A 25,720-nucleotide genomic window follows, 5' to 3' on the forward strand; every position below is an offset into this window, starting at 1 on the left:
CAATTCTAGCTCCTTTCCAGCGGGAAGGACAGCTCAGTGATGGGCAGGGATGGGAATACAGTGACCTGCCTGTGGCCTCGTGTGACTGCCACTAAGGTCCCCTCCCAGTGCATAGCCGTGAAAGGACACAGGCCTGGTGAAGGACATCAGGCTCTGCCAGATCCCACTCATGGGACCTACAATAACTTGCTCCTTTTCCCAGAGCGGCAAGGAGGAGTCAGTGGGACACAGCAGAGAAACAGCTCGGCCGGGACACCTGTCAGAGCTGTGCTCTCACCCCAGCCTGCAGGCTCCTGGGGACTCCAGCCTGCCAGGAAGACAGCGAGCAGCTGCTAGCAGCTTTACTGCCCAGTTCCAAGAGGAGGGGCAGAGCTTCAGCGCCTGCAGAAGGGGGTCTTGGAGGGACCTTAAGGTGAAGGCTGGGCCCTGCAGGAAGTGTCTGCCAGGCCAGGAGACCTGACAGAGAAATGGCCACTTCCTACAGGGGGTTGAGGACACAGGGGTGACTCTGAGTTTGAGGAAGAACCAAGCCCCTGCAGGGCCAGCCCAGGACCTTTCCATAATGTTGGGTCCTGGCCCCTCAATCTCATGGAAGAGGCACAGCCCTCCTGCTTTGCAAAAGCCCCTAATAAATAATCCATTTGGCCCATCTAGTACTGGTAGGCTGGATTCACTCACTAGTTCAAAGGCCTTTAAGGAAAAGTCCTATGAGTGATTTTTTGCACATGAGAGCGGTGGTGGCTCATCCAGCCCCCAAAACACACCCTGCCCAAGTTCCGGCTTCTTCAAGCCCGAGCAGCCTCCAGGAGAACACTGCCCACCAGCCTTCCTCATCGTATTGCTGTCTGCCACCCTCGGACAGGAAAGGGATGAAGTCACCCTGCACGCCCAGTGCTGCCCCACCTCAGCCAGATGCTGGGGCACCTCCTGAGTGAGGTAAAGGGCAGACAGTACTTTCCAGCAGTCACATGCTTCATCCAGCTGGAATCTCCCCACTCTCCCCCAAAGCATTCCTTATTAGGGAAAGCTGCATCCAGGCCCTCCACTTTGTTCCCACTTTGTTCCCATTGGGGTACTCGGATTGGTGGCAGCATGCATGCTACTCCAGGAATCCCAGGTATGCAAGGTCCCAGGAGGTTCATGGCTGGGACTGGCCATGCGTGGTTCCCCACCAACAGTCAGAGGACATTTCTCCCCTCCAGCTCTCCCACCACCTCCACAGTGTGCTTCCTGACTTCCTTCTCCTCAGAGAAGCTCCTGCATTAGAGGCTCAATGATCATGTTTTCTGTGTCCAGAATGGCAGCTGGCAGAGCCCAGCCCATCACACTGATGGGGAACTTTCTCAACTGGGTTCACTGGAGCTGGGAGTCCCCAAGAGGACGGCAGGGGCAATGCTCATACTGCTCCCCACCTGCACACTCTGGAGCATTTCTGTTTGAACCCAACTATGTTCCCTTCATCTGTGTCATGTAGACATGCAGCAATCTTGTCTTCCAACACAAAGAAGCAAAGATAAAACCATGCCTTCCTTAAACAAGTGAGTTCAAGGTCTTCCAGTCTGAAAACATAGGAGAACTCCCCGGGTGAGAGAGGAAAGAGCAGGGGACGCAACTCAGACTTTGTTTCCCCTTCCACTGGTGGTTCTCACATGAATCCCCAACAGAGCTGCTATGAGGCTGGGTCAAGGAGGCTGTGTGAAGCCATCAACACTGGGGGCCGACTGTGAACCTACATCTTTCCCGTAAGGAACCTTAGCACAGGCTGGGGTGTAAACAGGACTCCCAGAGGGCCTAGAAATTACAAGGTGCTCATCACCCAGATAATCGAGCCCACAGGTTGTTGTCGCCTGTGCAGTTTCTATTGTTCCCACGGGCAGTGTTCCCCAGGTTTCTCACACGATAAACATTGCCCCCTCTGGAGATCTGGATTCTTTGGGCTAGTTTAGAATGGGACTCAGGAACTTAATTTTTTCAATAATGATCATAGTTCCTATCATCGTGGGTCCTCAAAAGATCCATCCAGACTACCTACCATCCCTCTTCTGCCCATGTAAAGCCACCTGCCAAGGCTGATTTCCTATCTCTTGGATCCATTCATTTCCTACAACCTGCCCTGAAGTGATGGGAAACCCGGTCCTCCACACAGCAACGATGCCAGAAGACCAACAGTTATACCACATGAGGATGCCACAGAGGTCACTTTAACTACTCTTGTCCCTCTCCCCGCCCCCCCACCCCCCGCCAATCCCACCTCTTAGGTGGAAACTGTATGGACACATGTTTACCTTCCCCCTGGGCTCTCATTCTCTGAGACCTGTTTGCCTTTGCCTGCCCCATTCCTCCTTAGTTCATAAATTGAAGAAATACCAAAGGTATCTTCCCTTGTAAAAAATTGCCTTAGTTTCAGTTGAATTGGTTTTTTGGGTCAGTTCCTTAACTGACCCCAGGGAGGATAAAGAATTCACAAGAAGGGGTGTTCACAGTGTAGCAGCAGCATGGTGGCACCACCTGCCTTGTGTGGGTAGTCTCCCTTGAATTTGCAGACTTCCTCACTGCTAGTATTTTCTATAAGGTAAGTCATCACACCATCCAACACCATAGGAGGAAAATCTGGAGTAATTCTAGTATTTCTTAGGCTACTGATAATAATATTCAAAAACAAGTAATACATGAGAAGACTCTAAACATTATTAGCCATTAGAGAAATTCAAATCAAAACCATGAGTTACCACTTTATACTAACTAGGATGGCTATAATACAATTTTAATTTAAAAAATAAAATACTATCTGTAAGGGTGTGGAAGAATTGGAACTCTTATCCATTGCTGGTGGGAATATAAAAAGGTGCAATTTCTTTGGAAAACAACTACAGTTTCTCAAAAATTCAGACTAAAGTTAGCACATGAGCCCTGGCCGATGTGGTTTAGTTGGTTGGGCATTGTCCTGTGCACCAGGAGGTTGCCAGTTCGATTCCTGATCAAGGCATATGCCTAGAGTTGTGGGCTTGATCCCCAGAAGGGCGTACAGGAGGCAGCAGATCAATATTTCCCTCTCACATTGATGTTTTTCTCTCTGTCTCTCCCCCTTCCTTCCTCTCTCTCTAAAATCAATAAAAAAATTTTTTTAACGAGTTAGCATATGATCCAGAAATTCCATTTCTAGGTATATACCCAAAAGAATCGAAAACAGGTACTCCAACAAATACTTATACATGAATGTTCATAGCTGCATTATTCACATCAGCCAAAAGTCAAATACCACCCCAACGTCCATCAACGGATGAAGGAATAAACAAAACTGTGGCACATACATACAATGGACTATTATTCAGCTCTAAAAGGAAAAAGCACTGATACATATTACAATGTGGATAAATCTCAAAAACATGTGCTAATTGAAAGAAGGCAGACAAAAGGTCACATATGACATGACCCCACTTACATGAAATACCCCAAAAGGGTAAATCTATAGAAGCAGAAAACAGATTGGTGGTTGCTGGTGGGAGGGAGGAAGAGAATGGGAGTGGCAGTTTAAAAGGAATGAGTTTTATTTTGGAGTGATAAAAATGTTTTGGAACCTGAGAGAGGTGGTGGCTGTACAACCTGTGAATGTTCTCAATGCACTGAACTGTTCACTTTGAACCGCTTAATGTTATGGTACAGGCATACCTTGTAGGTACTTAGGTTCAGCTCCAGACTCCTGCACTAAAGGGAATATTGCCATCAAGGGAGCCACACAAATTTGTTTCCCAATGCATATAAAAGTTCTGTTTACACAAAGTACTTTATTGCTAAAAAGAAAAAAAAAATGCTAACCTTCATCTGAGCCTGTTGGAAAAATGGTGCCGGTAGAATTGCTCCTTGAAGGGTTACCACAAACTTTCAATTTATAAGAAAATGCAACATTTGCGAAGTGCAATAAAATGAGGTATGCCTGCATATGAATTTCACCTTGATTTTTAAAAATGTTAACATGTAAGGAAAAAAAGGCATAACAGCAGCCAGGTGGTTTTCAGAAGCTGCCAGCCTTTGCCGGAGCCTTGGCAGGCAAAGGCCCATCTTCTCTGACTATATAATTCACACCAGCTCTGCTGCCTGAGATGTCAGTCCTGCAGTTAACAGCCTCCCACTGAGACCCCTTTCTATGCTATGGCTTCAGTCCCCACTTGGCTGAGTACCGAAGAGACTCATGGAAATAGAATAGCCTTCCTTAACCAGAAGGTCAAACTTACACCTAAGCATTTCTAAAAGCTTACTTGGGTTGATTAGCATACAAAGGTAGAATACTTCATGTCAAACCCCAGCTCAGAGCCATGAAAAGGGCTCCTGGTTGTATATGAGAACTCATAAATGTTTAAAACTAATTCTACCTAGAAGTTTCAGCTTAATCATTATAAATAAATAACAGCAGAAGGAAGTGGTGATAAACTGCCCTCTGTTCTAATTTTAAAATGTGAATAATTAACCTTCCAGGAAAAGGTGCAGAATTTTAAGAGCAGTTCAATCCAATAAATGTCTAATTTAGGACTGGGTGGGCACTGCTGGAGCAGGCTACTGGCCTGATTTATTGCGGCAGCAATTCCCATGGGAGCAGTCATTCCTTCAGCTCCACTACTGGAGCAGGAATGCCCTGGAGTTCTGCTTTCAGGCACCTACATGCTGGATAATATTGATTTTAATGGGGATTTGGCATGTGTAAAAGGCATAAAAAGTTCACATATTTGCTACATCAAATTTTGTTACCCAAAATGCTAAGTTACTACCGATTTCATATTTTAAAAATCAGTTTCTCGCCCTACCTGGTTTGGCTCAGTGGATGGAGTGTTGGCCTGCGGATTGAAGGATCCCGGGTTTGATTCTAGTCAGGGGCACATGCCCGGGTTGCAGGCTCGATCCCCAGCGGGGGGGCGTGCCGGAGGCAGCCGATCGATGATTCTCTCTCATCATTGATGTTTCTATCTCTCTCTCCCTCTCCCTTCCTCTCTGAAATCAAAAATATACATATTTTTTTAAAAATCAGTTTCTCCCAGGCAGAACTGCTAATACTTAGAGATTATTTTTTAAGTTTTATGTAATCTAGAATTAAATACATATTTTTATCATTGTACCCAACTATACAAAAGTTTTTGTTCAGCAGTAGCCTTATGAGAACAAAAGTCGGTCCAGACAGTTTGGCACTGGGCTGTGATAATACAGAAAGGCACCTCCTGCCCCGACCTCTCCAGGAGAATCTTGCTCTCAAAGTATCCCGAGAAATATTTTTTGTTTTTTTTTTAAAGTGTCACTTCACTATAAGGAGGCGTCAGGATGTCGGCATACTGGTAACTGCCCCAGTGTAAATTACTTAGTTACCCTGATTACTTTCTTTCTAAATGAGGGAAAGGAAAAAGGGAATAGAAAGAGGAGGAGGAGGGAGAGGAAGAGAAACAATAACGAAATTAAGAGAGCAATCTGGTTTCTTGGTTCCAGAAACAATTAACACTGGAGGCAGAATGGACGGAGCTGAACATTAACACCCACTCTGGTTGGCCTTTGACAGCACAGGGTCCTGACGCGTGCGCCTGGCTTTCAGACACCATCTAGATGGGTTCAAGCCCTACCTCTCCATTTAGAAGCGTGTGACCCTGGATGAGTTAATTAGCTTCTCTGAGCCTTTTCTTCTTCATCCAATAGAAATGATCCCACCGAGCACCTGGAATAGAGGCCTAAGTGAGAGAACCTGCTTACATGTCTGTGCTGGCTGGAGGCACTTTGCCTCTCCTGGGGTGTGAAGCCCTAACAGCTTACCCTGTGTGTGGGGGTTCAGCATGAGACACCCCAAGAAGTGCCTCTGTGGTGTGCAAATTATTTTGAGCTAAAGGCAATCAAAATGCTTCAAGAGAAACTTCTGCCCTTCTCTCTCTTTAACTACCTAGATTACAAGAACTTGAATTAGGGGCCTTACCCATAATAAGAAATTATCAAAGATAACTTTTTTTATCTACCTATTGGAGGCCCGGTGCACGAAATTTGTGCATGGGAGGGGGGTCCCCTCAGCCCAGCCTGTACCCTCTCCAATCGGGACCCCTTGGGGGATGTCTTTGGGATCAGGCCTAAACCGGCAGTCGGACATCCCTCTCACAATCCTGGACCACTGACTCTTAATCACTCACCTGCCTGCCTGCCTGGTCACCCCTAACTGCCCGCCCCAACCCTGCCGGCCTGATTGCCCCTAACTGTCCCCCCTGCCAGCCTGGTCGCTCCTAACTGCCCCTCCTGCCAACCTGGTCACCCCAACTGCTTCCCTCTACCAGCCTGGTCGCCTCCAACTGCCCCCCCACCGACCTAATCACCCCTCACTGCCCCCCCCCGCCAGCCTGGTTGCTCCTAACTGCCCCCCCCCGCCAGCCTGGTCACCCCCTACTGCCCCTCCTGCCAACCTGGTTGCCCCCAACTGCTCCCCTCTGCCAGCCTGGTTGCCCCTAACTGCCCCCCCCCCACCAACCTGGTCGCCTCCAACTGCCCCCCACTGGCCTAGTTGCCCCTCACTGCCCCCCCCCCCCCGCCAGCCTAAACCACCCCCAATTGCCTCCCCTGCCAGCTTAATCGCCCCCAACTGCCTCCCCTTCCGGCCTGGTCACCTCCTACTGTACCCCCCCACCACCAGCCTTGTCACCCCTAACTGCCTCCCCTGCCAGCCTAATCGCCCCCAACTGCCCCACCCCCTGTTGACCTGGTTGCCCCCAACTGCCCCCCTCTGCTGGCCTGGTCATCCCATGCAGCCTGCTTGTTGAGTCGTTTGGTCGTCCCTCACTAACACCCCTGCAGGTCTGGTTGTAGGCAGCCATCTTGTGAGGGTGTGAGGGTTAATTTGCATATTACCTCTTTATTATATAGGATAGGGCAGGGCTAACTACTAATTATTGAATATCTGCTCTTCTCCTCGTCCTGCAATGACCCTCTGAAGCCCCCAAAGTGCCTTACCCTATCTTAGCTCAGAATGCCATATACACCTCATTCTAACTTTCCGTCTCTGACCCTCTCATGTATGTGAAGGTTTGTCTCTGATGTTGATGCTGCACCAGGGAAATCAGAACATAGCCGATGCTATTGTACTTTTTATTAAAAAAAACAAATTAAATAAAATAGTAATCGGTTCTATATAAAATTGAACCAGAGTCACTAGTTCATGGTGGGGAAGGCTGAGAAGAGGGAGACAAGGATGCGGCTGCAGCAGATTCTTTCTCTTCGTATCTGGGAGGCAATTCAGACGAGAGATGTGGAGTGTGGGAGGTCTCAGAGGACGAAGGAGTCCCCGAAATGGTATAGATGGATACACGCTCTCTCTCAGGGGCTGCACCTTGGCCCTCAGGAGCTGGGGTCCTGCTGAAAAGAGAGAGAGAACATGAGAGGGAGGAGAGGGAAAGAGTAACACGCCTTAAGGAGAAGGTTCTTTTCAAATGTGCAAGGACCTAAGGAGTCATTTTTTCACATTCTATTATTTATAGATATGTTTCCATTCCTTGCCCCTTTCTTTCCTTAGAGCTGATGGTAACATTAGAACCGTCTCACTCCTGTTGTCATTTCCTTTGTCATTGAAAAGACCTGGAGTGCAAATGTACAGGTGCCGCCCGCAAAGAGCGCACACACAGTTACTGTTCTCTGCTATTGTGTCTTCTGAGGCAGCTAACGTAAGGTAGAGATGCAAATAGAAAATTATATCATTAGGCCGAACACTTGAAGGAAGCAGGAAGGTATAGTTATTAATGGAGTGGGCTTTAGCACCACGCAGACCTCATCTGAATTTCCAATCTGCTGCTTTCTAGCTGTGTAATGGCTAAGCCTCAGTTCCTTGTCTGTAAAATGGGGATCACAGTGCAGACCGCCTGAGACTATGAGGATTATACGGGATAATGCAAGAAAAGCCTGCTCTGGCACACACAAATCATCACAGCAGCAGGAGTCGTTTCTTGTTGTTGATGTTTTCAGTTAATAGACATTTACTTTAGGGCAATGGTTCTCAACCTTTTTAATGCTGCGGCCCTTTAATACAGTTCCTCATGTTGTGGTGACCCCCAACCATAAAATTATTTTCGTTGCTACTTCATAATTGTAATTTTGCTACTGTTATGAATTGTAATGTAAATATCTGTGTTTTCTGATGGTCTTAGGCTCTACAGCAGCGGTTCTCAACCTGTGGGTCACGACCCAGAATTCTACAAATATCCAGAACCTAACCGCCCCTTCATCCGTGCAGGGCAGTTCCTACACTCGTCTCTGGTCAGATCAGTTCACTGCCCCGCCTGCAGCACAAGAACATGTGCCTCAGAAGGTGCGTGACCAGCCCAGGCAGCACCCGTCCCCGCGGGCTCCCAGGGGCTCTCGTGCCCTGTTTCCAACTGCTTTCAAAAATGCAGGCTCCATGTCTCGGAAGTCAGCTGTCACTGATCTGCTCACCCACTCACCTTGCCCTATAAAACCTTCTGGCAGCGAAGATTTCACCTCCTGCATCCTGGTCGCCCATTCAGAAGGTACCAGAGCCTTTGCCAGCCCTGCTCCTCCCTGGCACTTCCCAGGACTCCTTCCTGTAATGCCTGCCCCTGTGGATCCTCCTCAGGTCATTAAGCCACTGCCCTCCTGCCTCAGCAACCTCTTCCCAGTTCCATCTCTCTGTCCAGGCCTAGCCTCTCAGTCTACCTGCCCCTCTACCACGAGCCTGTGTACCATCTTCTCCTGCTTACCCTGAGCTCGGTCCCACCTCCTCCTCTGCCAGGGACAGCCACTGTCCCTGTCACTCCCTTTACATGACAATCTCTGCTCCTCCTCACTGTCCTCTCCATCCCAGGTCTCTCCCCGTCTTGCCCCGCCCCCACCCGCTGCCACTCACCACCACAGTCTGGCTCCTGGTACCTCAGCCTGTCCATGAGACACAGCACCTACCGGTCTGGCCAGCCTTTCCCGTTGTGAACTGTGCTAACCAACGGCTCGGCTCGGAGCCCATCGCTCTGACTCCAAAACCTTCAACTGCTTTGCTTTGCCTAAAGGAAAAGCCCTTAGATTTCTGCTCTTTAATCTGACCACATGCACGCCTCCTAATTTGTGGCAGGTGGGGAGCACGGGAATGGGGGATCTTACATGTCTCTTCAGTTAATCTGAGCAGCTCTGAGGCCCTGGGGAACAACTTAATATTGGAGGGAAAATGCAGCTTGGTCAGGTCAGGGTGCAAGTGACTTTTGCCAGTCACTCAAGGACGTCCATTAGTTACTAACACCCTCTGTACCTACCGGAGGTGCCCTGGGACCCCCACACCACCCTACAATCTAAAGCGGCAAGCAGGGAGGGGCCTCCAGAGCCCAGCTCAGTTTGGCAGACGGGTGGTTAAACATTGTGAGGGTCACCCCTGCTAGGAGCACAGAAAAATGCCTGGAGAAGGCTCCACATTAACCTGGCACAGCCACTTTTATAATTTTTAACTTACGTGCTGCCCAAAGTTTCCTGAAAGGTACTGTTAATATTAGGCAATGATTCTGACATGACGTCAGCAAGAAAAGATACACTCTGATGTTTACTTCTCCTGTTCTGCAGCCTTCAAGCTCATCTGGCCCCAAATGAGGTACAGCCTGCAAAGATGAAAATGCTACTCTTGAAGTTCAAAGGCGAAGTCTTACCCATAGTTAAAAATACTGTAATATGAAGGCGGATTTTCATTTGGAAGCAAACCGTCTGGACTTCTGGTCACGGCAGAAGCTGAAGACTCAGGAAAGTAAGGAGGCGGAGGGGGCGGGAATATTATCACGGCATCACCTAAGGAAACACACAATGTCTTGTTGAAGATGGGGAAGGAATAAGTGCAAACAAATTAGCACGCGCAAAACAAATTAAGTACGTACTTGGCTCATCTACAGAAATAGTCAAAACACCTATGCCAACTCCAGCATCAAAAAGTGGTTTGATCAGATTTAGAGACAGAAGGTAGAGGTTGCCAGGGGCTGAGGGCAGGGAGAGATGGAGTTCGTGTTTAATGGGTGCCAAGTTTCTGTTTGGGATGAGGAAAAACTTCTGGAAATGGATAGTGGTGACAGTTGCACAACATTGTGAATGTACTCAATGCCACCACACACATAAAAACAGTCAAAATGGTAAAATTTATGTTATATATATTTTACCACAATTTTTTAAAAAATAGTAGGCCTATCTCATTGCAAGTCTGAGCTAAAGCATTTCCGTGAAGCATTTTCTAACCGTGTGCCTCCCCTGGGATGTGTACAGCTTTAAGGTTTCTCTTGTTTTTAACTTAACAATTTGTTTTCTTTCTTTTTGTTTTATTGACTTCAGAGAGGAAGGGAGAGGGAGAGAGAGAGAAACATCAATGTGAGAGAGAATCATCGATCGGCTGCCTCCTGCAAGCTCCCCACCCAGGATCAAGCCCAAAACCTAGGCACATGCCTGGACTGGGAATCGAACCGTGACCTCCTGGCTCATAGGTCGACACTCAACCACTAAACCACACCAGCTAGGCTTAACTTACATTTTTAATTCATCAAAAGTTAGCTCTTGGATCCAGTGCCTTGTTCCTCAAATGCAGTTTCACCTCTGAACAGATTAGCTACCCTACGTCCCATCATTGGCATCGCCATAGCTGTGGTTTATGTTCTTGTAGAGTCTTTACCTACCAATATTTCACCAAGCTTCACAAAACAAATTCAAACTAAAAGAAAAGCTTGTTTTTAGCATTTCTAGCCAGGCACCTGTGTTTTGGGGAGGAGGGACCAGACACAAGCTCTGCATTTCCATTTTCAAAACAAATGCGCCACACGAGTTGCCCAGAGCACTCTGGCCCCGAGGCAAGCACCACTGCTCAGGGGTCTGAGGCGTCCTTGTAGAGCTGGCAGCACCCGTGAGCTCAGGAAGAATGAAGGAGGAGAGAGGCCCTCTCTGTGGAAGGAGCCGGGTTTGTGCTGGGCAGCAGATCTGATGCTTGCCTAGCTAGGGACAGGATTCTTTAGAGCTCTCAGGTTCCATTTGCCAGTTACCAACCCAGCGCGGCCCTGACCAAGTTATTGAACCCCTCTAGGCCTCCGCTGCCACATCTGTCAATTGTAGGCCATCACTGAACCTGCCTCGGGGCAGGTAAGAGAAGTGGATCACGTGCAGCCATTAAAACAGTGCTGGGCAAAGAGCGAACCCTCTCAGCTGTCCCACGCCCTCCCAGCTGCTTTCTTCACACTCCGCCAGTATGTGGCACTTATTTGCATGTCTGAAGAAACACTCCCAACTGGCAGTCCTGGCCAGTGGTTCCACTCCGCACCTTGTGCATGAACTCCACCGCTCCTAGCTGTTTCTTTTTGTTTTATTGACTTCAGAGAGGTCAATAACCTAAATTGATAAAGCAGAATGCTTGGCTTTCCATTTTCTTCAGAAGGCCTGGGTAGGTCAGAGGAAGTAAGGTTAAGTGTTCGCTTTAATTACACATTTAGGACATAGGACTTGGGAATAAGCCTCTAAAGCAGGCCAGTCACTTATCAAACATCAAATACAAACAAGGAAATGTGCAAAGTCAACAGTTATCTTTGGGCTAGTCCATCTGCCAGTCAGCTCCCAGCCTCCCACCTCACAATCTGCTCTCAACAGGAAAAAAGTCCACCCCGGGTTTCCCTGTCACTTAGACCCTGCAGGACGTGGTGTCCCCCTGACTTGGAATCATATACCCATCAAGGGAGGGCTGTCTCCTATACCTGCTGTGTGTCCAGGTCCAGCACTGAGTATGTTCACAGACAGCACATCATTGGTTTATCTCCCAGGGGGTGTAGGGGGAAGAGCTGAATTCTGGGACCGAGCCAAGAACTGCCTCTTATCACCCCAGTTTCCCTCATAAGGCAGAACCGACCATTAGAGACAATGTCCAGAGTCTTATCAATTGTACTAAAAGTCTTGATTTCTAAAAATTTAAACCCCATGCCATCATATCAAAGGAGAGAAAAACAAGGAGTTAGGGTGGGTGCCCGATTTTCACAGGTTTGATGGGATTTAAAGGGTTAAGTAAAAAAGATTTTAAGATTTTAAACTATGCAGTGCCGACAGACAGCAGGACAGAACTGCCCCAGGGGGAGAGCCCCGCTACCCACTGCCCCCCACTTTCCAGACACCAGGACAGAGGTTGCCCCCAAACTCTCCTGATAGCAAATCCAAAGGGCACACCTCAAAATGTCCCCAACTAAGTGAACACTGAGCATCCCATGAGGGTGTTCACATGGACCCCACTGTGCTCCCAAAAGGACTGAGACCATCTATATTGGGTGAGCCCTTTGGTCATGTGACAACTACCCAGAACATTAGGTGAAGACAAAACCAGCAGAAACAGAACTCCAGCCCCGTGCCCCGGGGAAGGTGCTATACAAGGGCCATAGTATATGAGTGCCCACCGCCTGGGTTTGGATCCTGGCTCTGCTGCTTGCTACTTTGCGACCTTGAGCAAATTACTTAATATCCCTGGGCCTCCGTTTCTTCATCTCTAACATGGAGATACTAAGAGTATCTGCCTCAGTTGGTCCTCGTGGAAGTGAAGGAATTTCACACAATAGGCTCTTGAAGAACACTAAGATGCGTGTTTAGCACAGGAATAATTAAACTTTACATATGTGTTAGCTGTTATTAATAGATAACTAATACTTGTGTTGTCACGGCAGTATATAAATACACAATGAAATAAGCTGGGAGCATCAACCCTGGCTCAATGCAAGGATTGTCTGTAAGTCCATCTGCCCTTCCTCTCTGAGGCTGGTGCCCTGCAGGGCCCACAGCCCCGGGGCCGCCCAGTCTCTGCTGGGAGCACTGCTGCCTCTGCAGACAGCCCGGTCACAAGGAGCCTCTCACTCGCCACTCTCCTGCTTTGTTCCCTCCGTGGTTTCTGCTCTGCAATTCTCCTTCCCTCACCTTTTAAAGGTCAAGGATGTGGCTTCAGAGCTTTCTAAAGGAGGCTGAGCCGAAACCGGTTTGGCTCAGTGGATAGAGTGTCGGCCTGCGGACTCGGGGGTCCCAGGTTCGATTCCGGTCAAGGGCATGTACCTTGGTTGCCGGCACATCCCCAGTAGGGGGCGTGCAGGAGGCAGCTGATCGATGTTTCTAACTCTCTATCCCTCTCCCTTCCTCTCTGTATAAAAATCAATAAAATATATTTTTTAAAAAATAAAGGAGGCTGAAAAAAAAACCACAGTACAGTAATTTGCAAAAATGAGTATCAATGGGTTTTTTTTCTTGGTTGTGTGACGCTGAGGCCAAAGTTGCTGACATTGTCCTTGCAGGGGAGGGTGACTCTGGGAAATGGTAATCCATCTACTCAGCAGAACCCAAGGGGCCCAAAAGGAATTACAAGGCATTCCATGGGGGAAAGAAGGGACAGGTGTTGCCACATTTCATCTTCATTTATGCCACTGCTTCCCAACTTCACCCTAATCCTGAAGTTACAGAAAATAAAGAACAATGCAGAAAACAGAAGGCCCCTCAACACACAGAAGATGGGTAGACTTGGGACAGACTCAGAATCCTTGAAAGTTAGTGCTGGAAGGAATCTTAGAGATGCTCACTTTATGGATATATAAACTAAGGCCATGAGAGGGTAAGGACTTAACCAGTGACAGTCAGGGATGCGAACTCGTGCGTCCAGCAATGCGAAGTGCCACAGGTTTTAGTGAGAATAACAGGGGGAGGAGGGTCGCTTGGCAGGTCCCTAAGGTGATAGAGGACTTGCAGGCTGTCCTTGAGATTCTTTCCACTTTCCTCTAAATTTGCTCTGTGACATTACTCAAGGTTACCACTTAATGTCCCAAAGCATTTGCTAAATAATATGGAATTACTGGGGCAAAATGATGTATACAAGGACTTTTTTGGGGCCTACCATAGCAGCAGCACTGTGTGTGTGTGTGTGTGTGTGTGTGTGTGTGTGTGTGTGAGAGAGAGAGAGAGAGAGAGAGAGAGAGAGAGAGAGAGAACCTAGGCCAGACCCAGACCCGGGTAGGCCAGGGAAGCCTTGATGAACAGCCCCTGTGATGTGAGCACGCACAGGAATGAAGCCACGCACCTACAGTGACCTGAACAGGCTCCGTGTTCTGGGTCTGTCTCTCCTCACTTTCAGAGGTATTCTGGCCCTCGTTCAAGTTGTTTCTCTTCTTAACGTGGGCGACCACGAAGAAACACAGTCCCATGAGCACAATCAAGGGTCCCATGATCTGCAGGGACAGGAATCCACAGATCTGGGGCTCCTCGTCAGCAGTGTCTGTCTCATTCAGTGGCTCCTGCTCCCAGTCTGAGCCACAGCCAGGGACCCAAATGCCCAGTATGCTGATGAGCATGCCGCTGGTCAAGAACAGAAACCCAAAGATGAGGCACTGGGCAAACTGGCGGCTCTCTCCGCAGATGAAGGGTCGGTCAGGGTCTGCCCGGTTGCCTCGACGGCGCCCCTGCCGGAACTGAAGTAGTGCCCGGGAGCGGGCCAGGATCACAGCCCCGAGCCCAACTGCGGCACACGCAGGCCCAGCGACCCTCAGTACCATGCTGCAGTCCGGGAGGGGTTTGTATTGGCATGCCTGGAACCCAAAGATGGACAGCAGGACTCCCACAAACAGCAGGATGGCACCAAAGACGAAAAGGAAGAATATGAGCATGCTGACGTGCCTGTCTCGCTGGACCCCATCTGGTTCAGCTGCTGCAGGAGACATGGCCAGAAGAAGCCCCCTCCCCGGAGAGGGGTGGGCTGTGTTTCCTTCCCTCCAGTGGTTTCAACAGCTCTGCAAATAGAACCAAACACCAAATTAAAGCAGGCACAGGTGTTCCTGACCCACCTGTTCTTTTGCTGGCCATTTCAGAAATCACACCAAGATGAACTCATGGGGAATACCACTTCATCCAATGGCTACACTGTAGAACAATGAGTTGGTTTATGAGTCAGAAGGATGGGCATTCAGAAACTTCTGAATATTTAATTTTATGAAGATACTCAAGAAGAAGAAATGCAATTACCATGCACCTAAGAGTATCTTTAAAAAAATAAAACTCCTTACAGGGATGTAAAATACAGCACAGGAAATACAGTCAATAATATTATAATAACCATGTATGCTGTCAGGGGGGTACTAGACTTATTGGGGGGGTCACTTCATAAGCTATATAAATGTCTATGCTATATACCTGAAACTAATATAATATTGAATATCAACTGCAATTTTTTAAAAAAAATTTTAATTTTAATAAAATTCTTAAAAACCCAAATAGCAAAAGTAACTGGGTGTGGCTTTTCCTGTTCTGAGTCTTACAAATTCACTCACCCAGGCAAACAAACAATGGTGAGTGAGGGAAGAACCACAGGGATTATTGTTGATTTACCGACATCCCACATTTCATCACAGCTGCTCTGAGCATTTCCATGTTGGTAAATTTTTGTTCAGTCACTAACTTTCCATTTCCTGTTTTAGACCCGCAGCAACTTTCCATTCCGTGCTTCATTCTAAGGCTACATCTCCAGGACAGCCAAGTTCAGCAGTGTCAACGGACTGGGAAGGCAGTTCAGGAACGCAGTGAGTTTAGTGGATATTAAGTTAATTCTGCTTGAGTTCTCACTCGGGGGCTTCCTGGGCCTGAAATCTGGTGGCCTGACTGCGTGGGCCTGGGATGAACCCGGGGAGCGTGGCACAGCCGGGGGTGGAGCCCTGTCCCACAGGTGGCCAGGCAGCCTCACACTCACCCTCCTTCATGGTGCCACCCACTTCCACAAAGAGGCTTAGGCTGTTAAAAATACGTAGCTGATAAAAACACCAGTTAAACAGCAATAGAACTTGACTTTGAAAGAAGAGTACAAGTGAATCAAATGGGAAAGCACTTTCTACAAGATCACCCCAGCCCTGCTCTTCAAGGGTATCACATATTGAATACCCGGAGCAGTTGTTGCTGAGTGGTCTGGTTTACGCAGACAGTTATCTGGTTATCGTGTTTGCTCTAATGAATGGGATATTCAAGTCGGGGCACTCGAAAAGACAATCTGAGTGTGAAGACTGAATTCACTGCTCACGGAAAGAAAACCTTTTAAAATAGCTTGTGCCCCTGGCATCCGTGGTCTCACGAAGGAGCTCAAGCCTGCGGCTCGGAAGCCAAGGCCATCTTGACAAACCCAAATCATGACCAAGTAGGGTCAGTTTAGGTAAAGAAAGCAAACGATCTGTCTTCCACGAGGAAGTAATTTTCCAGGAAAAATATGATAGAATCAAAAGGAAGTTGAAGAAAGAAGGCAATGTATGTTTTCATTTTTAAACTTGGAAGAACTGTTTATGAAGATGCAGTTAAGCTGAGACAAAGACTTAAAGGATTGCACTAATTTTTTTTTTTAAATTTCTGAATCATGTAATCCCTTTTGCTGGGCCCAGAGATGAGGGTGAGTCTCTGCTACAAAGTCCTATCAGGAATTCATTGTATTCCTGACACCTTCAAATTTGAAGTGAGTGACAAGGCTTCAACCATCTAAAGGTAAATTCCCAAAAACCAGTAAATAGAAGCCCCAAACTGGATTTGTAGCTTCTTCCCCAGGGCCTAGTGGATTAAGTACTTGGCATCTGTGTTCATCCCTGATGCAAAATAGTGTGTGGGTAGTGGGTCAGTCAGTCTGTCTATTTTCTCTCTCTCGTACACAAACCCACGATCGGACACAAAGACTAAGAGAAAATTAAACCTTTTCTAAATACCAGCCTACCCCTAATTTCCCAAAGCCAAATTCGCCTCCCTAATACTGTCCGTTTTCCAAAGGACATTTCCAAATCAGCAGCACCTAACTACATCCAATGCTCTGGTGTGTTTGGGGATCCGGGCAAGGAGAGGCAACTGTCTTTTATGGGAAATAGCTCCTTGGATTTTAGGGATCCTGAGTGCGCGTCTCCCCGTCTCCCCTGGGCACAGGTTAGTGCGGGATCCTTGGCGCTGGCGCCGCTCGGAGCACCCAGCCTCGGCAGAAACCCTGGGACGCGAGAGTCGCGGCCGGCCGGATCCGCTTACCTGAGACTTGGTCCTGCGTGCGCGCTGCCTGCTCCGGGGCGCTCCTCGCGAGCCCGGCTCTGGCCTCGGGGTGTGCGCTCGGTGGAGCCGCACAGCACACTCCCACCTGCGGGTCCGGCGCGGGAGGGCGGGCCGCCACTGTATTTACAGGAGGAGGCGGTGCCAGGAGGCGCGGCGGCCGGCGGGCAAGGGCAGGGCAGGGCGGACTGGCGGGAGCTGGCTGCCACCGGGTGCTCCCTTCGGGGCGGAAGGCGCCCAAGCCTGGGAATGCAGAGCGAGGGTCCGCCAGCCCTGGCTGCTTCCGCGCCCGTGACCGCGGGCACGAGGAATCCGAGAAAAATCCCTAGGGGGGTCGGGGCGGCGATTGGAGGGTCTCCTCCTGGCTGGCTGGACTGCGCTGCGCCAGCCGAGACCCCGCAGCGAGAAGGGAGCGGGTTTCCTCCGGGGCTGGTTCTAGGGTTCGGGCAGCGGGCGTGAGAATGGGAAGCGTCTACCGCTACCCCCGTGGCCGCCGCGTGGGGTCCCCGCCTCCCCGCCGCTGCGCCCTCCACCACCGCGCGGCCCGGGGAGGGTCCACCCAGTGTCCTGCCGTTGGGCAAACTTTGCCTTTGGGTCACTGGAGCAAGTCCTCGCTGAGAGCTCCCCGACCAACAGGTTATGGAGATACCGGCTCACAGACATGTACGCGCCATTAGAAGGGCCTCCGTACCCCAGGCGTCAGACGTGAGGTCCTCGCTCCCAGCCCGAAGCAGGCCCCGGCGGCTCCGTGCCCTTCCTCTCACAGGTGTGCTCACAGCCCTCCTTGGCCCCAGAATCCCCTTCCCAGTTCTCAGTCGCTAATGACCTGCTGGAATTAAACTGGTAACTTTCCCTGCCCTTGAACCAGAAGTTTCAGGATGGGTTTGCTAATCCCCACGCTATTTGTAACCTGCCCCGTGACACGTGACTCAGATTCAACTGTGCCAGTTTCCACCCCAGAGGTCAGGGCGCTGGGGAAGGTGAGTAAAGGGCTCAGCTCAAGCTCCAGGAGCCCTGGGGACTTCCCCATCCCCCCACTTCTCCCCAGCTTCCCGTCCACGTTGCCTGACACTCAGTCACAAGTTCACACCAATTGCATTAACCTTTTTAAAGTACAAACACTCAGCAGACCTAACATAGCAAGTTGTTCCCAGTAGTTCTCCCTGAGGGTCAAGAATGTTACAGAGGTGAGGAGACCCTCAAGGAAGGGGTCAGAGGGAGGCAAAGAGGGAGGGCTGTTAGCTGGGCTCTGAGGCCTGGACCCCTCGGTGGTAAGATGAGGCTTTCCCAGGGAGGCATCCGGACAAGTTACAGCGTGGGAATGTGCTGGGGGCACTGCCTCAGGGGCCAACGGGGGCCTTTTCCACAGTTACATGCTCTCGCCTCTGCAAAGCTCTGCCCTAAGGGAAGAACGCTGGTTATGACTCTAGTGAAGGATCCTAACCTCATGACCCCATGGGCCTGCCAGGTTCCGTGTTCCGCTTTACCTGCAGCCTGTGGCTCGTTACAGACCTCAGAAAAGGTTGCAGCCAGAAGGCAACAGGTGAACTAAAACAGCCATTTTTCATTTGAGAAAACAGACCTAGAGACATAAAGTTAGTCTACAGCTGGTTAATGTGAACCCCATGGACTGACTCTTCATTGTTCCTCTGTCACCTGTTGTACACCTGTCACCCAGAGGACACACAATGCCACAAACTCAAAAAAGGCTTTATTACATGGCTTTTCCATCATTATAACAATATAGATACTGTATCTCAAGGACATTGCGGCAATCTGTGTGGAGGGTGGAGATAATCCTGGTCAAAGTGTCAGGATAAACCCCCTCTGGAAGGGCCTCAAAGTACAGCTGGCTAACCAGCAGGTAACCAGCTGTGGTGACTGTGCAACAGCAGCGGGCACTGGCCTCTCTACTCGGGCCTGCTAACCACTCCTTGTACCAGAGCCTTTCTATCTCTTCCTTCCTTATTTTTTCCCTTCTCCCTCATTTAAAACTCACTCTCTAGTAGAGTTGTGTGCGGACCTGCAAGGGGCCTGTTGATACAGCTGCCCCTCTGGTGCCACATGACTGCGGGCTGGCCACACATGACAGACTCGAATGTACTGGCATCAAGGACAATCAGATTAGCTTCCACCTGGAATATCTGCTGCTTGGACTGTTTGTGTCTTTTGGAGCCCGTTTGACTAAATTAAATTCCGTGGAATCCAGTCCTGGGTCAAGTAGGAAAGACATACCCACCAGCCTTCGAGGTGCTTGTCTCGGGAGCAGGCCTATTCTTAGGAAAGAGAAGGCATGACCCTCACTACCTAAAACCAAGAGGCCTTTCCTGCCTGCGAGGTTGTGAACTAAAGATAAGCCCAGACAAAATCCTTCGAAAAGTAGCCTCAGAACACGCTTTTAAAAATGGGTGAACCTTGAATTCAGGAAGTCAAGACAGAGAGTTAAGCCAAGGCAAGCATTCATTTATCCACTCGGCAAGTATTTGATTGCTGACCATGTGCCCATAAACAAAATAGAAAATCCTTTGCGCACGTGGAACTTATAATTTAAGAAGGAGAAAGGCAATAAAAGAAACACGTAAATTATACAGAGTATTAGAAAGCACTCAGTGCTGTGGGGAATCAGAAACCCCAGATGGCAGCTGGGAGATTTCAGTTGCAACAGGGTGGTTAAGGAAGGCGGCTCCCAGAAGGTGACATTGCAGCCAAACTTGAAGAGAATGAGGAAGCAAGCACATTGATAAACCATTATTGCATAACAAATTGCTGCCGAATTTAGAAGCTTAAAACAATTACGATTTATTCTCTCGGTTCCTGAGGGTCAGAATCTGGGACTATGAATCAACACAGGGAAGACTGAGGGCAGGCCAAGTTGGAGGAGGACGTTTTGGAGTTCAGTTTGGGGCATGTAGCTGGGTGGTTCTGGCTCGGGGTCTCTCAGTCAAGCAGTTGGCTAGGGCTACCTCTTGCAGGCCCGACTGCATGGCTCCAAGGTGGCTCCCTCCATGGCTGTGGGTAGGAGGCCTCAGTTTCTCGCCATGTGGATCTGTCCACAGAGCAGCCTGAATGTCCTCAGGACATGGCAGCTGGCTTCCCCTGGAGTGAGTGATGCAAGAGAAAGCAAATGAGGTGGACATGGCAGAGCCTCTTGTGAGGTAGTCTCTGAAGTCCCGCACCACCACCGCTACTACATTCTATTCCCGGGAACTGAGTCACTAAATCAAGGGATTAGGCTCCACCTCTTGAGGGGGGGAGTATCAAAGAATTTGATATATTTTAAAACTATGAATTTGAACATATTTTAAAACTATCACAGAGAAATACAATGATATTGGTGGGAAGAAGGAAAGAGCCCTGGCAGAGAGGAAACCACAAAGGCAAAGGCCCTGGGGCAGGAGCAGGTGTATTCAAAGAAGAACAAGAAGCCAAGTGCCTGGGGCAGGTGAGCAAAAGGGAGGGGAGTGGGGAAGGGAAAGTGTGTGTGGCCACGTGCACCAGACTGAGTGGAGCTTTGTTGTGGGCCATTGTACTGGAGGTGGGAAGCCTTTGGAGGGTTTTGGGTTGGTTTTGTTTTGTTTTTGGCAGAGTGTGATATGAGCTGACTTATTTTTTTAAAAAAACTACAGTGGCTTTTGGATGAGAATAGCCTGAGGAGGAGGAGGAAGAGTAGAGGGGAGGGAGACCATTTAGGAAGCTATTGTAATAACCCAGGAGAGAGAGGGCTGTGGCTTGCGTTGGAGGTGATAAAAATGATTGGATTCCCCTGTATATCTCAAAGATAGAGTCCACAGGATCTTCCATGGACTGGATGTGGGTTTGTATTCCAAGGTTTTTGGCCTGAGGACATGGGAGGATGGTTCTGGCATTGACCAAGATAGGGAAGAGAAAGCCAAGGGAAGGCCAAGTTGGAAGGGGACCTTTCAGAGTCAGTTTGGGGCATGTTAACCCTGCGATGTCCATTAGACATCTGAGTGAACTGAGTAGGCCATTGAATATACATGCCTGGAGTTCAGGAATTCTGGAAGGAATACTTCGCTGTGGTCTGTCGGTGATGTTCATTACAGAATCAGGAAGGCTGGCCCCTCCTCTGAAGAGCTGACACGTGCCTCTGTGGCTACACCTGCTGCTGAGGCCTCCAAGGAGGCACAAAGCAAGGGCGACTGGTGCCAACCGATGCGGGGGTTTCAGGTGTTTCCAGGGCAGAGGGGCAGCGCCGCTGGGAGGGATGGGCTTCTGCTGGGGCAGGGCCTCCTGCTCCTCTGCTCCTTCCCTCCCTCAGTGCTGGCCACGTGGCACTCCTCAGGGCACTGCCAACCCGGAAAAGAAGTTCTGGGCAAGTGGTGTGTTTGGGCTTGTACAGTACCTATCACCATTTTTTCAGAATTCACAAGATTACAGAAAGACAGTCAGTCATTAAGTCTGCCAGCTTCTAGTTTCTCTTTTGGTCTCTCACTGGTCCTGTCCCCGATTCACCTCAGCACCCAGAGCATGCTTTCCCCTCCTCCAATTCCGGACATTTGCTGAGACCGCACTGGGGCTGGTGTACAGGAACCTGCTCTCCAGTGCTCAGTCTTGGGTTCGTGTCTTAACTAATCTTCCCAGGACTGCCAGCAATGCCCACGAACCTGGCTGCGCCCCATCTGGCTGCCTACTCCTGCAACGGGTGCTGGGGTGAGGGGAGGCCAGGGTTCCTGGGGCATTTTCCTCCTCCCCACCCTGTGTTGGACTTAGACCCAGGGGCCTGAGACACATGTCCAGAGTAAGATTGATTTGATAAGCTTGAGTTGAGGGTGTAGATTTGACCCCTTAGCTGACGCCCAGTGCAAAGACTAATCTTTTGCAATCATTTTATTGCCTCGGATGGTGCAGTTGTTTTTGCAAGATTTGTAAACAGCTTGAGTGCAGCTGGCTGGAGCCAGGGGTAGGGGATGCAAGGAGTTGTTTCAGAGAGAGTGCGGTCTCATGGGTAGAGGCCTCCGAGTGGCCGAGGGAGCTACCACTTCCACAGTGGCGCCAGCATCTGGGCAGCAGGCTAGAGAAGACCATGTTGATAGTAAGAGTTTACGGAAATGTAGTGACCTCCTGGCATCTTGTGTTGGATTCATCAAACACCTATCACTAAATGGGCCCCAAAGAATGATTAATTTCTCTACAGCATGTAACACGGGGACGAGACAGACCTGAGTTCAGAACTTGGCTGTCACTAGCTGGGTGACCTTGGCCAAGGAAACAACTTTTCTGTGCCTCATTGTGCTCATCTGGAACATGGGACTCAGCACACCCACCTCAAAGGATGTCTTGAAGGGCACATTCCTGGCACATGGCGGGCACTGATTAATGTGTTTCTCTTCGGTCTCTGGCTACTCACCTCATTGTGCATCTGTGGCTCCTCTCCTTCAGGAAGGTGGACCTGAGGAGTCCACGGAAGAAGTCAAGAAGAGGGAACGAGGGGTTCTCAGTGAGAACAGAACGAGGCCGTGTTGACTTCTAGTGCTCAACTGGCCATGATTTGAGCCACTGCCAGCACACCTGGCTTCTCCCTGCAGCGCGTTTCCCAGGTATTTCTAGGCGTCCTCAAAGGTGTGTATCACATGATTGCAAAAACTTGCTGTCCCAGTGGTTACCCTGTGTTACCTTCCTTCTACTTCTGCTCCAACCCCGCCTGCAGCCACCAAAACGATGAGGCGCCTGGCTGTTGCCGGTGTCTGGAGAGATCTGTGAGAGCCAGTCAGCAGCCAGGGTTCAGGGCTCCACCTGCCTCACCTATTCTGGTTTCACCTGCCTGCCTTCAGCCCATCACTTCCCTTTTGGTTCTGGCCCTGTACTTCCTGGTTGATCCTTATGATTCCAAAAAGGATTCAAGTCAGCTTACAGTGCTTCAGAAATACAGCAAGGTGAAATAATGATAAAAATAAATGAGAAAAGGAAAGAAAAAAGAAACAAAAAGTTGACAGCATTTCCTACCGCATTCGAACAGCTTGCTGGTAATGTTCAGGGTGGGGTAAAACCGTTTTGACATTATCCATACAGGTAACGCACCTGTTTTAGGATCAGACGTGGTAACCTAAGGCACTTGGAGACGGCTCTCAAAATGGCCCGACCCAGACACCCGGGGTGCTGTGGTGCTGTATGTGGGGACCTCCGCGCCTGGCTAGGGGCCTGGTGGGCGGGGTGCAGCCCCACCGGGTGGCACTGGTCCTCTCCTCATGGCCACACACTTGGCTTCTCTCACAGCCACCGCTGGCCTGAAAAGCGAAGCAACAAGAGCCTGAACACCTGAGAGCCGAGAGTCTGATAGATTAAAAGGCGGTTTGGCAGGAAGCCACCTCCTGAATGCCCCAGATTTTAACAAAAGGCGCCTTGTCACGCCACGGAATGCAGGTGAAGCCAGGGCTCGGGCAGTGCTGATTGAGAAAGAAGAAAAAGAAAACTTCTTTTGGGCTTTTTCTTGCTAACCTACCTCACAGGGTTATTGAAAGGATTACATGAATACAGAAAGTCTTGCTGAGATTTGTGCCCGGATGCAATTCCAGGAGAAATATTTTATCCTAAATAATGGCAGCAGGTAAGCCCTCCATAAAACCTCCCGTGTGTTTTTGGTGATGTACACGTCTCACCAAAGCCCAAGAGGTAAGTACTGCTGTGGCCCGTGTTGCAGACACACCGAGAGGCGGGCGGCTCTGCCTGACCTGGCCGGGATGTGGCAGAGCTGCATGGGAAGCACCCGGCCTCTCCCCAGTCCCGCGTGAGCCTGCCTGAAGCACCCTTTTTCACTGCACGTGGGAGGGAGCGATGGCTCTTTTTCCAATGTCCGTTAGAGTCATTCAAGGGCAAGCTAACAAACTCCCATTCGCTCTTTAATTCTCCAGTTAAATGCCATTTCCCCAGAGAGACCTCCTAATCTAAATAAGCCCTAGCCTGCCCCCCTGCCCCCCGCCCCCGTTATTTTCAGAGTACCTGGTATTTTTCATTCAGGGCACTAATCATAAGCATAGTTATTTATCAGCCCTTTGAGACCACTTCTGTCCCACCCTTTGCTGTTTAAACCACTGTGTCCCTATCATCAATGATCTCCCAGATCTCCCATCTCCCAGCTCGGTGTTGGCACCCAGGGCTCAAGTCTCTTCTACTTCAAACCCTGCCTTAATCTTGGATGCCTTCAACCTCACAGGGATGACCCAGCCGACACCCGGCCTTCTCCTCTGCAAGTCCTTCCTCTCCGTCCACCTCAGCTGGCCCCTCCCTCAGCTCAATCTGGACCAACCACGACCTGAAACGGCTCCTCCTGCAAGAGCAGGAATTTGAGCCTTCCATCTCGCTCATCTAACTGTTCCTGCCGCAACGATCCTTGACTCCCAACTGGACCCTTTGCTTCCACCAGTCGACTTTCACCCCCTTTCTTCACTTCCTTCCTGTGTATTTTAGATTCTAAGCCAGGGGAATTGGGGAAAGTGCCCAGGGAGCCCTGGCAGCCTCCCAGGCAATCAGTGCCACCACTGTCTGCACAGTGTCTGGACGCTGGTGGACTGTCCACACGTGCCGGTGGCCTCCAGGGCCTGGGGTGGGCGAGTGCTCCTGATCCGCTTCTGCTGGCTCAGCTAGCAGGCTTGACCAGGTAGAAAACATAGCGACTTCAGCGAAGAACACTCTCTGCTGATAGGTTGGGTGTTTGTCTATCAGACGCTGCTATCTCACTAGTTGGGAGACAGGAAAATATAATCGGCCCATATTTCCGATATTCCTGGCTAGCCAACTGTGCTGTTTATGACTCCAGCCAGGAGGACTGAAAGATAGAGAAAAGCATCTTGAAAGTAATTGTACAACTTCACAGTTTATTAGTAAACTTGACTTCCCATCACCAACTCCAGAGTTGCAATGAGTTTTATTTCCATCCAATCTTTGATTATTACTCAAAAGAAAAGTCTACCCTCAAATCTCTATACTGTTTGTAATTAGACCCATTTCTCTCAACATCCAAGAATTGAAAGATACCAAAGAAAGGTACCTGTTTACAACACAAATCATAAATTGATTAAATAGAGATACAGCCACATTTGAAGAGAATGTATGTGTATATGAGGTGAGTTTTCCATCAGGTAGATTCTTAGAGATACAGTAGCTGGCTATTACCAGTAAGTCATATGTTTAACTCTCAACTATTCCAAGGGAGGCTGATGAATACTTCATCAAAGTCCTCTGAGCAGACTGCAGGAGTCCTCAAACTACGGCCCGCGGGCCACATGCGGCCCGCCAAGGACATGTATCCGACCCGCCGGGTGCCGCTGCCTGTCCTGCTTAGCAGCCGACTCGTCCCGGGCCTGCAGTGCGCATAGGAATTTGTTCATAGATTTTTTTAAAAAACTATAGTCCAGCCCTCCAACGGTCTGAGGGACAGTGAACTGGCCCCCTGTTTAAAAAGTTTGAGGACCCCTGGAGCAGAGCATCACTATTTGTAGTCTTAGTGGAGGCAGCAGTGCAGGGGCTAAAACCCCATAGAATGAGCAGGGTGGCCAGGTCCGTGAACAGCGACAATGAGGAGAGACCCTGGTGTATGTTCAGGGAGGTGGGGTTTGTGAGGGAGGGAAAAGGAAAGGCCTGAAAGCACCGGCCCTCGGGAGCATGGCCCTGGTGTGGTGTGGGAAGAAGTAGCCGCACCAGGCCACATCCCAGTGAGCCCGTTCCCCACGAT

The 25,720-nt window shown here is 49.6% G+C and overlaps 1 protein-coding gene across 1 annotated transcript; it reads right to left on the reverse strand.

Annotated features, from left to right (window-relative positions):
- Positions 1-7,078: 7,078 nt before the first annotated feature.
- Positions 7,079-17,908, reverse strand: TMEM171 (transmembrane protein 171). The gene is made up of 4 exons (XM_080679221.1): positions 17,014-17,908; positions 14,057-14,762; positions 9,648-9,783; positions 7,079-7,365 (listed from the first exon to the last, which is right to left on the reverse strand). The coding sequence occupies exons 2-4, from the start codon at positions 14,691-14,693 to the stop codon at positions 7,167-7,169; spliced, it is 972 nt and encodes a 323-aa protein (XP_080535347.1). The 5' UTR covers positions 14,694-14,762; positions 17,014-17,908; the 3' UTR covers positions 7,079-7,166.
- Between the last annotated feature and the right edge of the window lie 7,812 nt (positions 17,909-25,720).

Source organism: Plecotus auritus (assembly GCF_963455305.1).
Source record: "Plecotus auritus genome assembly, chromosome: 7".
Lineage (NCBI taxonomy): Eukaryota > Metazoa > Chordata > Mammalia > Chiroptera > Vespertilionidae > Plecotus > Plecotus auritus.